General features: G+C 38.7%; 1 protein-coding gene across 6 annotated transcripts in view; it reads left to right on the forward strand.

The window, feature by feature from the left end:
• The window catches only part of ULK4 (unc-51 like kinase 4), a 507,669-nt gene that overhangs the window by 11,830 nt on the left and 483,639 nt on the right, over nucleotides 1-12,200 (forward strand). For all 6 annotated transcript variants that reach the window (XR_011527046.1, XR_011527047.1, XM_070575799.1 and 3 more), the window contains exons 4-5: nucleotides 2,006-2,145; nucleotides 10,262-10,424. Coding sequence is in view for 4 of the 6 variants with exons in the window: in XM_070575799.1 (XP_070431900.1) it covers nucleotides 2,006-2,145; nucleotides 10,262-10,424 (303 nt within the window). In the remaining 2 variants the exon portion in view is untranslated. The remainder of the gene's footprint in view (nucleotides 1-2,005; nucleotides 2,146-10,261; nucleotides 10,425-12,200) is intronic.

Raw genomic sequence — 12,200 nt, forward strand, 5'->3', positions numbered from 1 at the left:
GGTGGCATCCCACATACAAAATAGGGGAAGATTGGCACAGATGTTAGCTCAGTGACAATCTTCCTCTCCAAAAACCTCCCCCCACAAAACCTCAAAGTATTTTAGGTCAACTAGCTATAGCTTTATTAGTTTATAAAGTGATCATCTTTTTATTTTTGTAAAAAAAAAAATACTTGCTCTTGGGGCCGGCTCCGTGGCCGAGTGGTTAAGTTTGCATGCTCCGCTGCGGCGGCCGAGGGTTCGGATCCTGGGCGCGGACATGGCACCGCTCGTCAGGCCACGTTGAGGCAGTGTCCCACATCCCACAACTAGAAGGACCTGCAACTAAGATATACAGCTATGTACAGGGGGGGTTGGGGGAGATAAGGCAGAAAAAAAAAAAAGATTGGCAACAGTTGTTAGCCCAGGTGCCAATCTTTAAAAAAAAAAAAAAATGCTCTTAATAAAAACTTAAGCAATGCGGAGAAGCACAAAGATGAACCAACAAATACCACCACCTAGGAATAATTAGAGATTACATGTTACAGCTCTTTGATACACCTTTCTAGGATTGTGTAAGAGATTATTAAATATTAAGATACATTGTAATTCTAGCCTTATGAATCTTACCTACTATATTGACACTTAGAATTTATAAAACCTAAAGATCATTTAAAGAAGTTATTTGGAATAACTTTTGTTGTTAGTGCCATTGAGTTGATTCCAACTCCTAGCGACCCGGTGTACAGCAGAGCAGAACCCTGCCCAGTCTTTTTGCGCCATCCTCTCACCTTCCCGTGCTATGTCAGACAATGCTCCACTACTATTCATAGGGTTTTCATGGCCAGTTTTTTCAGAAGTGGGTGGCCAAGTCCTTCTTCCTAGTCTGTTTTAGTTTGGAAGCTCTGCTGAGGCCTGTCCACCATGGGTGACCCTGCTGGTATTTGAAGTACCAGTGGCATAGCTTTCAGCATCACGGCAGCACACAGACACCACAGTATGACAACTGACAGGTGGGTGGTGTGGTTCCCTGACTGGGAAACCAGCCTGGGCCACTGTGGTAAGAGCGCCAAATCTCAACCACTAGACCACCAGTGCTGGCTAATAATAACTGATTTGCATTTTGTTTTTCTGAATCAATAGGAGGGTACTGTGGTTTAATTATGCCCATCGATGTACACACTGTTGAGGTGATCATGGGACTTTCCCTGTATTTCTTTTTACTTCAGCTGTTATTTCTGACCCCTGACCATTGTCATAGCCTAATTCTTATTTATGCCTATGTCTCGGGTGGTTCCTCATTCACCAAAACAAAGTAAAATGCCAGATACTTCCTACTCTCATCACAGTATTCCTGACTGAACTTTCAGATGCCAGCTAAGACTTCACTTTCTCTGAACTTAGCTTCTGTTCTTATCTTGACCCTCTTAAAAAAAATGTTTCTGGTACTTAGGTGGTAGTGATGTGACTGGGAACTTGGAAGGGTATAGAGATGGAAATCACAGTGTGTCTGCCCTTGGCCTTTTATTTCATCAGAGTATACACTAAGGATTGTGATTCTCTACCTGTTAAGGAAAGGCGTCATCTTTTTTGCTGTGCAGTACTTGCAGAATGTGACCTAACTTTGCACAGGAGTAAATGTGACTATATTTTGCATCATGTGATTTAAGTGCACAGTTTGCGTTAGTATTTATCACTAATTTTTGCAGCTGTTCAATTCCAGAGGAATCTGGAGTGAGCCATCACAGCAGCAGAGTTATTCTCCCTTCACTCCACCTGCTTGCTTGGTGACCATTTTTCCAGACCAAGCAGTTGTTCTCCTGGAGCTGGCTCCAAAGAGTGGACACAGATTTCTGTTAGGCTGCTTGGACCACTGTGTTCATTCACACCTGTGTTTTCCCTGCCAGATTGTCCGGGTATACTGATTTGATCATTTTTTAATGCTCAATATCTCCCAGCATGGAACCTCTTGGAGGCATTGTGTGATGTTGGTGGGTTAAAACGGATGATTTTAAACAACTTGCAGGTGGTTCCTTAGAAATGGTTATTGCTCAGGATGAAAACCTTCCCGAAGATGTTGTGAGAGAATTTGGGATTGACCTGATTACTGGATTACATCATCTTCATCAACTTGGCATTCTCTTTTGTGACATTTCTCCTGGAAAGGTAATTCATGAAACTTTTGATTTCCTAAGTGCTTATGTCTTAATTTGTGGTTCTTTCTCAAAGGTTATTTATTTTTAGATAAAATTTTGACATAGAACATCTTGATATTTTGTTAACATTTTTAAAATAAAAAACATAGTACATATTTTAGCTACCTTTTTAGCTACCTGTTGAAGTAGCTTTTAGAATGTGAAGTCTCCCTCCTTTCAGAGTTCTTTGAGTAATTATTATTCCTGCTGAGGTACATTGTGAATGGTGAGCTCAGTAGATCTATAAATTAAGACTAGGCTCTTAAATTATAGTACACCATTATGAGCCATTATTTTAGTTTGCTAATTACGTTCTTGACTGTATGTATGATTCCTGATATTATGGATCAAATGTCTTCATTTTTGGTAAAACTAATGACACATAACTAAATGTGCTTCAGTGTGGTAGAGTCGTGAAACCTGCTTAGTTTCTGAGTCACAGTTGACGCTGACATTTAGAAGCTTTGTGACCCTGGGCAAGTTAACCTTTCTCTCTGCACCCTACTTTGCTTGTCTGTGATATGGAGATAGATATTTCAGGGTGATTGTGAAGATTATGTTCTCTATTTAGGTTAAGCTTCTAGGTAGTGTGCTGTCTATCAGCGGTGTCTATTATATCTTTATAAGTAAATATTCTTAGAGATTGTACTTATTACTAGTCTGAATTGCTATTTCTTTTCCTTTGTAAATGTGTGCACAATGAAATGAAAAGTTGAATATTTCCTTAGTTCAACATTATTGTAGGCCATCTGAGAACATAATTAAACCTAAAATAATTCCATAAAAACTCTATATAATGGATAGAAGTTCTTGTTTGCAATATTTGTATACTTGCCTCAAATCTCCAACCACTTAACTGTGGTCATAGCCCTGAAAGCAGCTATAGACGGTATGTAAATGCATGAGTGTGGCTTTATTTCAATAAAAATTTATTTGTGGACACTGAAATGTCAAATTTTCACATATCAAGAAATATCATCTTATTTTTGTTTTTTTCAACCATTTAGAAATGTAAAAACCATGCTTAGCTTTCACCCGTACAAAAACAGGTAGTGGCTGGAATTTTGCCCAGAGGCTTTAGTGTGCTAGCCTGTGTGGGAGTTGTTTAATGAGATCTAGTATCACTATTTATAATCTAGGAAATTCAGGCTCATCTGTAATGTAACCTTTATCCTAGAACTGGGGATGGCAGTGTTCGGGCAGGATGCCCGTTTCTGTAAATTAAGTATTAAAAAAAAATTAATTTCTTTTATTTGAGTTCATAATGGTTTACATCATTGTGAAATTTCAGTTGTACATTATTTTTTGTCTGTCACCACATAGGTGCTCCCCTTCACCCCCTGTGCCCCACCCCACCAGCCCCCTTCCCCTGGTAACCACTAACTATTTTCTTTGTCCATTTGCTTGTTTGTATTCCACATATGAGTGAAATCATCTGGTGTTTGTCCTTCTCAGTCTGGCTTATTTCTCTAAGTATAATTCTCTCCAGGTTTTTCCATGTGGTTGCAAATGGGATAAATTTGTCTTTTTTTTAATGACTGAGTAGTATTCCATTGCGTGTGTGTGTGTGTATATATATATATATATGTATATATACACCACATCTTTATCCAATCATCGGTCAGTGGGCATTTGGATAGTTTCCATGTCTTGGCCATTGTGAATAGTGCTGCGATAAACATGGGGTGCATATATTACTTTGGATTGTTGATTTCGAGTTGTTTGGATAGATACTCAGTAGTAGGACACCTGGGTTATATGGTAGTTCTATTTTTAGTTTTTTGAGGAATCTCCATACTGTTTTCCATAGTGGCTGCACTAGTTTGCATTCCCACCAGCAGTGTATGAGGGTTCGCTTCTCTCCACACCCTCTCCAACATTTGCTGTTTTTACTTTTAGTGATTATAGCCATTTTAACAGGCATAAGCTGGTATCTTAGTGTAGTTTTGATTTGCATTTCCCTGATGATTACTGATGTTGAACACCTTTTCATGTGTTTATTGGCCATCTGTATATCTTCTTTGAGGAAATGTCTGTTCGTACCTCTTCCCATGTTTTGATCGGGTTGTTTGTTTTTTTGTTGTTCAGTTGTGTGAGTTCGTTATATATTATGGAGATTAACCCCTTATCGGATATATGATTTGCAAAGATTTTCTCTCAATTGATGGGTTGTCTTTTGGTTTTGATCCTAGTTTCTTGTTCCTTGCAGAAGCTCTTTAGTCTGATGGACTCCCACTTGTTTACTTTTTCTTTTGTTTCCCTTGTCTGAGAAGGCATGGTATTCGAAAAAATCTTTTTAAGTTTGATGCCAAAGAGTGTACTCCCTATATTATCTTCCAGGAGTTTTATGGTTTCAGGACTTATCTTCAAGTCTTTGATCCATTTTGAGTTTATTTTTGTGTATGGCGAAAGATAATGGTCTACTTTCATTCTTTTGCATGTGGCTGTCCAGTTTTCCCAACACCATTTATTGAAGAGACTCGCTTTTCTCCATTGTATGTTATTGCCACCTTTGTCAAAGATTAGCTTTCTGTATATGTGTGGTTTTATTTCTGGGCTTTCTGTTCTGTTCCATTGATCTGTGTGCCTGTTTTTGTACCAGTACCATGCTGTTTTGATCACTATGGCTTTGTAGTACATTTTGAAGTCAGGGATTGTGATACTTCCAGCTTTGTTCTTTTTTCTCAGTATTGCTTTAGCAATTCGGGGCCTTTGGTTGCCCCATATGAATTTTAGGATTCTTTGCTCTATTTCTGTGAAGAGTGTCAATGGGATTCTGATTGGGATTGCGTTGAATCTGTAGATTGCTTTGGGTAGTATGGACATTTTAACTATGTTTATTCTTCCAATCCATGTGCATGGAATCTCTTTCCATCTCTTTATGTCATTATTTATTTCTTTCAGTAATGTCCTATAGTTTTCATTGTATAAGTCCTTTGCCTCCTTAATTAAATTTGTTCCTAGGTACTTTTTTTTTTGCGATTGTAAATGGAGTTGTATTCTTGAGTTCTTTCTGTAAGTTCGTTATTAGAATACAGAAATGCAACTGATTTTTGTAAGTTGATTTTGCACCCCGCAACTTGACTGTAGTTGTTAGTTATTTCTAATAGTTTTCCAATGGATTCTTTAGAGTTTTCTATGTGTAAGATCATGTCGTCTGCAAACAGTGAGAGTTTCACTTCTTCACTCCCCGTTTGGATTCCTTTTATTCCTTTCTCTTGCGTAATTGCTCTGGCCAAAACCTTGAGTACTATGTTGAGAAAGAGTGGTGATAGTGGGCATCCTTGTGTTGTTCCTGTTCTCAGAGGGATGGCGTTCAGTTTTTCCCCATTTAGTATGATGTTGGCTGTGGGTTTATCATCTATGGCCTTTATTATGTTGAGGTAATTTCCCTCTATCCCCATTTTGTTGAGTTTTTTAAATCATAAATGGCTGTTGGATCTTGTTAAATGCTTCCTCTGCATCTATTGATATGATCATGTGGTTTTTATTCCTCATTTTGTTAATGTGGTGTATCACATTGATTGATTTGTGGATGTTGAACCATCCCTTTGTCCCTGGAATAAATCCCACTTGATCATGATGTATGATCTTTTTGATGCATTGCTGTATTCGGGTTGCTAATACTTTCTTGAGGATTTCTGCATTATGTTCATCAGCCATACTGACCTGTAGTTTTCCTTTTTTGTGTTGTCCTTGTCAGGCTTTGGTATCAGAGTGATGTTGACCTCATAGAATGTGTTGGGAAGCGTTCCGTCTTCCCTAATTTTTTGGAATAGCTTGAGAAGGGTAGGTATTAAATCCTCTCTGAAAGTTTGGTAGAATTCCCCATGGAAGCCATCTGGTCCTGGGCTTTTATTCTTTGGGATGCTTTTGATTACTGTTTCAATCTCTTTGCTTGTGATTGGTCTATTCAGATTCTCTATTTCTTCTTGATTCAGCTTTGGGAGATTATAAGAGTCTCAGAATTTATCTATTTCCTCTAGATTGTCCATTTTGTTGGCATATAGTTTTTTGTAGTATTCTCTTATAATCTATTGCATTTCTCTGGTATCCATTGTTATTTCTCCTCTTTCATTTCTAATTTTATTTATCTGAGCTTTTCTCTCTTTTTTTTCTTTGTAAGTCTGGCTAGGGGTTTGTCAATTTTATTTATCTTCTCAAAGAACCAGCTGTTTCATTGATCCTTTCTACTGCCTTTTTTATTTCAATAGCGTTAATTTCTTCTCTGATTTTTATTATTTTTCTCTTTCTGCTGACTTTGGGCTTTGTTCTTCTTTTTCTAATTCAATTAGGTGTAGTTTGAGATTGCTTATTTGGGTTTTTTCTTGTTTGTTAAGATGAACCTGTATTGTGATAAATTTCCCTCTTAATATGGCTTTTGCTGTATCCCATATGAGTTGGTAGGGTATGTTTTCATTTTCATTTCTCTTTTTTTTTTTTTGAGGAAGATTAGCCTTGAGCTAACTACTGCCAATCCTCCTCTTTTTGCTGAGGAAGACTGGCCCTGAGCTAACATCCATGCTCACCTTCCTCTGCTTTATACGTGCGACACCTACCACAGCATGGTTTTTGCCAAGCAGTGCCATGTCTGCAACGAGGATACAAACCGGTGAACCACGGGCTGCCGAGATGCAGAACGTGTGAACTTACCTGCTGCCCCACCGGGCCAGCCCCTGTTTTCATTTTCATTTGTCTCCAGATATTTTTTGATTTCTCCTTTAATTTCTTCAATGATCCATTGCTTGTTCAATAGCATGTTGTTTAGTCTCCACATCTTTGTCCTTTTCTCAGCTTTTTCTTGTAATTAATTTCTAGCTTTATAGCATTGTGATTGGAAAAGATACTTGTTATTATTTCAATCTTCTTGAATTTATTGAGGCTTGCCTTGTTTCCCACCATATGGTCTGTTCTTGACAATGTTCTGTGTGCACTTGAGAAGAATGTGCATTCTGCTGTTTTTGCATGGAGTGTTCTATATATGTCTATTAAGTCCATCTGGTCTAGCTTTCCATTTAATTCCACTGTCTCCTTGTTGATTTTCTGTCTGGATGATCTATCCATTGATGTGAGTGGAGTGTTGAGGTCCCCTACTATTATTTTGTTATTAATGTCTTCTTTTGGGTTTGTTAATAGTTGCTTTATGTACTTTGGTGCACCTGTGTTGGGTGCATAGATATTTATGTGTTATTTCTTCTTTTTTATTTATTTATTTATTTATTTATTTGTTTTTGGATGTAGATCATATTTCGAGTTCTGTGTACCTTACATGATGTTCCCCAACGGAAAACTAATTATAGTCCATCCCCTCACATGTGAGCCTAATCACCACTTTTGCCCTCTCCCCACCTTCCCCCATGGTAACCGCCAATCCAATCTCCAATGCTATGTGTTTTTTTGTCGTTGTTTTTATCTTCTACTTATGAGTGAGAGTATATGGTATTTGACTTTCTCCCCCTGACTTATTTCACTCAGCATAATACACTCAAGGTCCATCCACGTTGTCACAAATGGCCAGATTTCATCATTTCTTATGGCTGAGTAGTAGTCCATTGTGTGTATATACCACATCTTCTTTATCCATTCGTCCCTTCATGGGCACCTAGGTTGCTTCCATGTCTTGCCTATTGTGTATAATGCTGCAATGAACATAGGTGTGCAAGTATCTTTATGCCTTTGTGTTTTCAAGTTCTTTGGATAAATATCCAGCAGTGGGATAGCTGGATCATATGGTAGATCTATCCTTAATTTTCTGAGGATACTCCATACTGCTTTCCGTAGTGGCTGGGCCAGTTTGCACTCCCACCAGCAGTGAACAAGGGTTCCCTTCTCTCCACATCCTCTCCAACATTTGTTGTTTCCTGTCTTGTTAATTATAGCCATTCTGACTGGAGTGAGGTGATACCTCATTGTAGTTTTGATTTGCATTTCCCTGATAACTAATGATGTTGAGCATCTTTTCATAAGCCTGTTGGCCATCCGTATATCTTCTTTGGAGAAATCTCTGTTCAGATCTTTTGCCCATTTTCTAATTGGATTGTTGGTTTTTTTGTTGTTGAGCTGTATGAGTTCTTTGTATATTTTGGATATTAACCCCTTATCTGATACATGGTCTACAAATATCTTCTCCCCTCAATTGTTAGGTTGTCTTTTCATTTTGTTGATGGTTTCCTTTGCTGTGCAGAAGCTTTTTAGTTTGATGTAGCCCCATTTGTTCATTTTTTCTTTTGTTTCCCTTGCCCGCCTAGGCATGGGACTTGAAAATATGCTGCTCAGACCAATGTCGAAGCGCGTACTGCCTATGTTTTCTTCTAGAAGTTTCATGGTTTCGGGTCTTACATTCAAGTCTTTAATCCATTTTGAGTTGATTTTTGTGCATGGTGTAAGAGAATGGTCTACTTTCATTCTTTTGCATGTGGCTGTCCAGTTTTCCCAACACCATTTATTGAAGAGACTGTCCTTTCTCCATCGTATGCTCTTGGCTCCCTTGTCGAATATTAGCTGTCCATAAATGTGTGGGTTTACTTCTGGGCTTTCTGTTCTGTTCCATTGATCTGTGTGTCTGTTTTTGTACCAGTACCATGCTGTTTCGGTTACTCTGGCTTTGTAGTATATTTTGAAATCAGGGAGTGTGATACCTCCAGCTTTGTTCTTTTTTCTCAGGAATCCTTTGGCTATTCAGGGTCTTTTCTTGTTCCATATAAATTTTAGGATTCTTTGTTCTACTTCTGTGAAAAATGTTGTTGGAACTTTAATAGTGATTGCATTGAATCTATAGATTGCTTTAGGAAGTATGGACATTTTAACGATCTTAATTCTTCCAATCCATGTGCATGGAATGTCTTTCCATCTCGTTATGTCGTCATCAATTTCTTTCAAGAAAGTCTTGTAGTTTTCATTGTATAGATCTTTCGCTTCCTTGGTTAAATTTATCCCAAGGTATTTTATTCTTTTTGTTGCGATTGTGAATGGGATTGAGTTCTTGAGTTCTTTTTCTGTTAGTTCATTGTTAGCATATAGAAACGCTACTGATTTATATATGTTGATTTTATACCCTGCAACTTTGCTGTAGCTGTTGATTGTTTCTAATAGTTTTCCTATGGATTCTTTGGGGTTTTCTATATATAAGATCATGTAGTCTGCAAACAGTGAGAGTTTTACGTCTTCGTTGCCTATTTGGATTCCTTTTATTTCTTTTTCCTTCCGAATTGCTCTGGCCAACACCTCCAGTACTACGTTGAATAAGAGTGGTGAAAGTGGGCACCCTTGTCTTGTTCCTGTTCTCAGAGGGATGGCTTTCAGTTTTTGTCTGTTGAGTATGATGTTGGCTGTGGGTTTGTCATATATGGCCTTTATTATCAGAAATATTTTTAATGACTCAGGAGGAAAAGATAAAAGTAATAGAACACTGCTTACTGGCATGGTTTCAACAATCAGCAGATAACTTCTAATCAGAAATTATATTGGCAGACTTGAGCACTGATCACATGCCCATCACTGTTCAAAGCTCTTTGCCTATGTAACCTCAGTTAATCCTTACCACATTCTGAAGAGTTGTGTTATTTTTCCCATTTTATAGGTGAAGAGACTGAGGTTTAGAAAGGTTAAATTTTCCAGGTCAGACTGCCATAAGGGGTAGATCTAGGGTTCAAATTTGGATCTCTAACTTCAAAACCTCAATTTTAATCCTACATTATACTTCCACTGTTGAATAAACCACACCTCTGGCAGGTAGGTTTTCAAATCCTCCTTCAGCTGTCACTGAGGATTGGCAAGTATAGATTGTTCCACATGCAATACATTTTTCTTTCTCAAAAGCCTGAGGTTTCCCTCTGTGGTTATGTGATGTGTTCAAGATATACATCTGAGAATGGACAATTTAATATTGATTCTATTATTATTATTAATATGTTGGATTTATTTTTATTTAGCTGCTTTTTAAAAAAAATTGTAAGCATTTAATTTTCTGAATTGTGATGAAGCAAGAAAGCCAAAGTTCAAAGTTCTTTAGTGAGATTATAAGAGGTACTGATGGAAGTGAAAATTGAATTAAATTTGTTTCTGAATGCATTTTTTAACCTTTATAGATACTCTTAGAAGGGCCTGGCACATTGAAGTTTAGTAATTTTTGCTTGGCAAAAGTGGAAGGTGAAAATTTGGAAGAATTCTTTGCTTTGGTGGCAGCAGAAGAAGGAGGAGGTGATAGCGGAGAAAATGTACTGAAGAAAAACATGAAAAGTAGAGTCAAAGGTATGTGGTGGGCTTCTAGATCCTAACTGGTTGTGGGCTGCCCAAGTCATGCGTTTAAGAGATAATGTCAGCCTTGTATTTTCCCTGTCAAATAATGTATTGGAAATAATAATGACCAGGAGAATTCTGGATGTAGGGCTGGTTTTGTCCAGGGCCTAAAGTTTTCCACGTGGATCTAATACTGTGTAAGGCCTGGGAAACCTTTAGCAAAGCCTGTATCCTATCCTTAGCTTTATTTGTCACTGACCTTTCATTAGAACATATGGAGAGTTTTGTCTTGATTCCTGCTGTGTCCTCAGCACTTAGATCAGTGCCTGGCGCATTCTCGTGGGTCAAGTAGATATTTGTTCAACATTGTTGAGTAGCTGATATTCTGCAATTAAGGAAGATTTTTAGGAGTACATTCTGGGAGGTGGTTTGGTAGTAAGCTGGGGACTGGCGTGTTAGAATGGCTGTACTTGAGGGAGGGTGTGAAGTGATATTTTTTATACCAGAACTTTTGAGGGAAGTGGTAAAGATCTCTCCTCCTCAAGTTCCCTGTGCAGGTGCACGAGACTTTGGGACACCAAAGCTCTAGTATACTCACCACGGAGGGAAGGGCACTGTGCATCCTTGGTCTTAGTAGTCATGTGGCCTGGGATGAGAGGAATGAGGGAAAGGGTAGGGAGCATTTGATTAACTGTAGCCCCATAAATATGATGAAATGAAGTTTAACTTTCAGGGCCAGTATTGTATGAGGTAAAATTTCATGCCCAAGAAGAAGGCTTTTAGGATCCCCAAATACCATTCCATAGAATGACTGGCCTTCTAGGAAAATGAATACTGTGGACTATGTTAGTAGAATGTTAAGTTCTGAATTATTATTGTTTTATGTTTTTATTGAAAACAAGAAAGGTGGTATATTTCAGGAATGTATGTTTGAAATATTCCCCTTTAGTAAGAGGGAGAGGGCTGTGTAGTGGAGAGAGGTGAGAGTTTCTAGCAGGGACGCTCTGTTACTTCTGAGCTTAATCTAAGAACAGTCCCTGTGACGGGGCGGGTTAGCCTCTTAGACCAAGGATGGAGGACACTTGTAACCATCATTCACGACCACTAGGGATCACCCATGTCATAGGGCACTGACCTTTACATCCCTGTGGTATGAAGATAAAAGTATAAAGTAAAATCACTCTGTTTCTCCAGCCTTTGAGAACCTGCAGTCTAAGCGTGGCGCTGAACAAAGCACTGGAAATACACATTTTGCCTTTTGACGTCTGCAAGGGGCTGGGTGTTGAGGTGGGTTGACGATTGGTCTCTAGAAGTGGTGTATGGCCATTAAGAATCTGTTAACATTGGTGCTCTCATGAGATACTGATGAACAAAAGCAGAGAGAAAAAAGCTGCTTGGGCTGCATAAAGGTAAAATTGCAAAGAGCGTCTTCATAAGGACGCCTGAATCCTAGTCCTGCCTTTGCTTCTGTGTAACCTTGAGAGTGAGGCCACGTAGCTTCTAGAGTCTTAATTCCCTCTTCTATGAAGTTGGAGGGTTGGACTGGGTCGTGAGTGCCAAACTTCAGGGACGGGAAAGTTATATAAGTGAAGTGGCCCTGTGGAGGAGGGAGTGATGGGGTTATGTCAAGCGGGGCTCACTTCTGGCCCAGTATTGTTGATTGACTGAGAGAAGCTGGAAAACTGGGCTGAATGAAATGAGTGTCAAGTTTAGACTTCCCTGCCTGCAGGTTAGAGTTCCAGTGTCCAGATCTGGTCCCTGATTACCTCTCCATTCTTGTGGTGGTTG

Source organism: Equus przewalskii, chromosome 15, assembly GCF_037783145.1.
Source record: "Equus przewalskii isolate Varuska chromosome 15, EquPr2, whole genome shotgun sequence".
Taxonomy (NCBI): domain Eukaryota; kingdom Metazoa; phylum Chordata; class Mammalia; order Perissodactyla; family Equidae; genus Equus; species Equus przewalskii.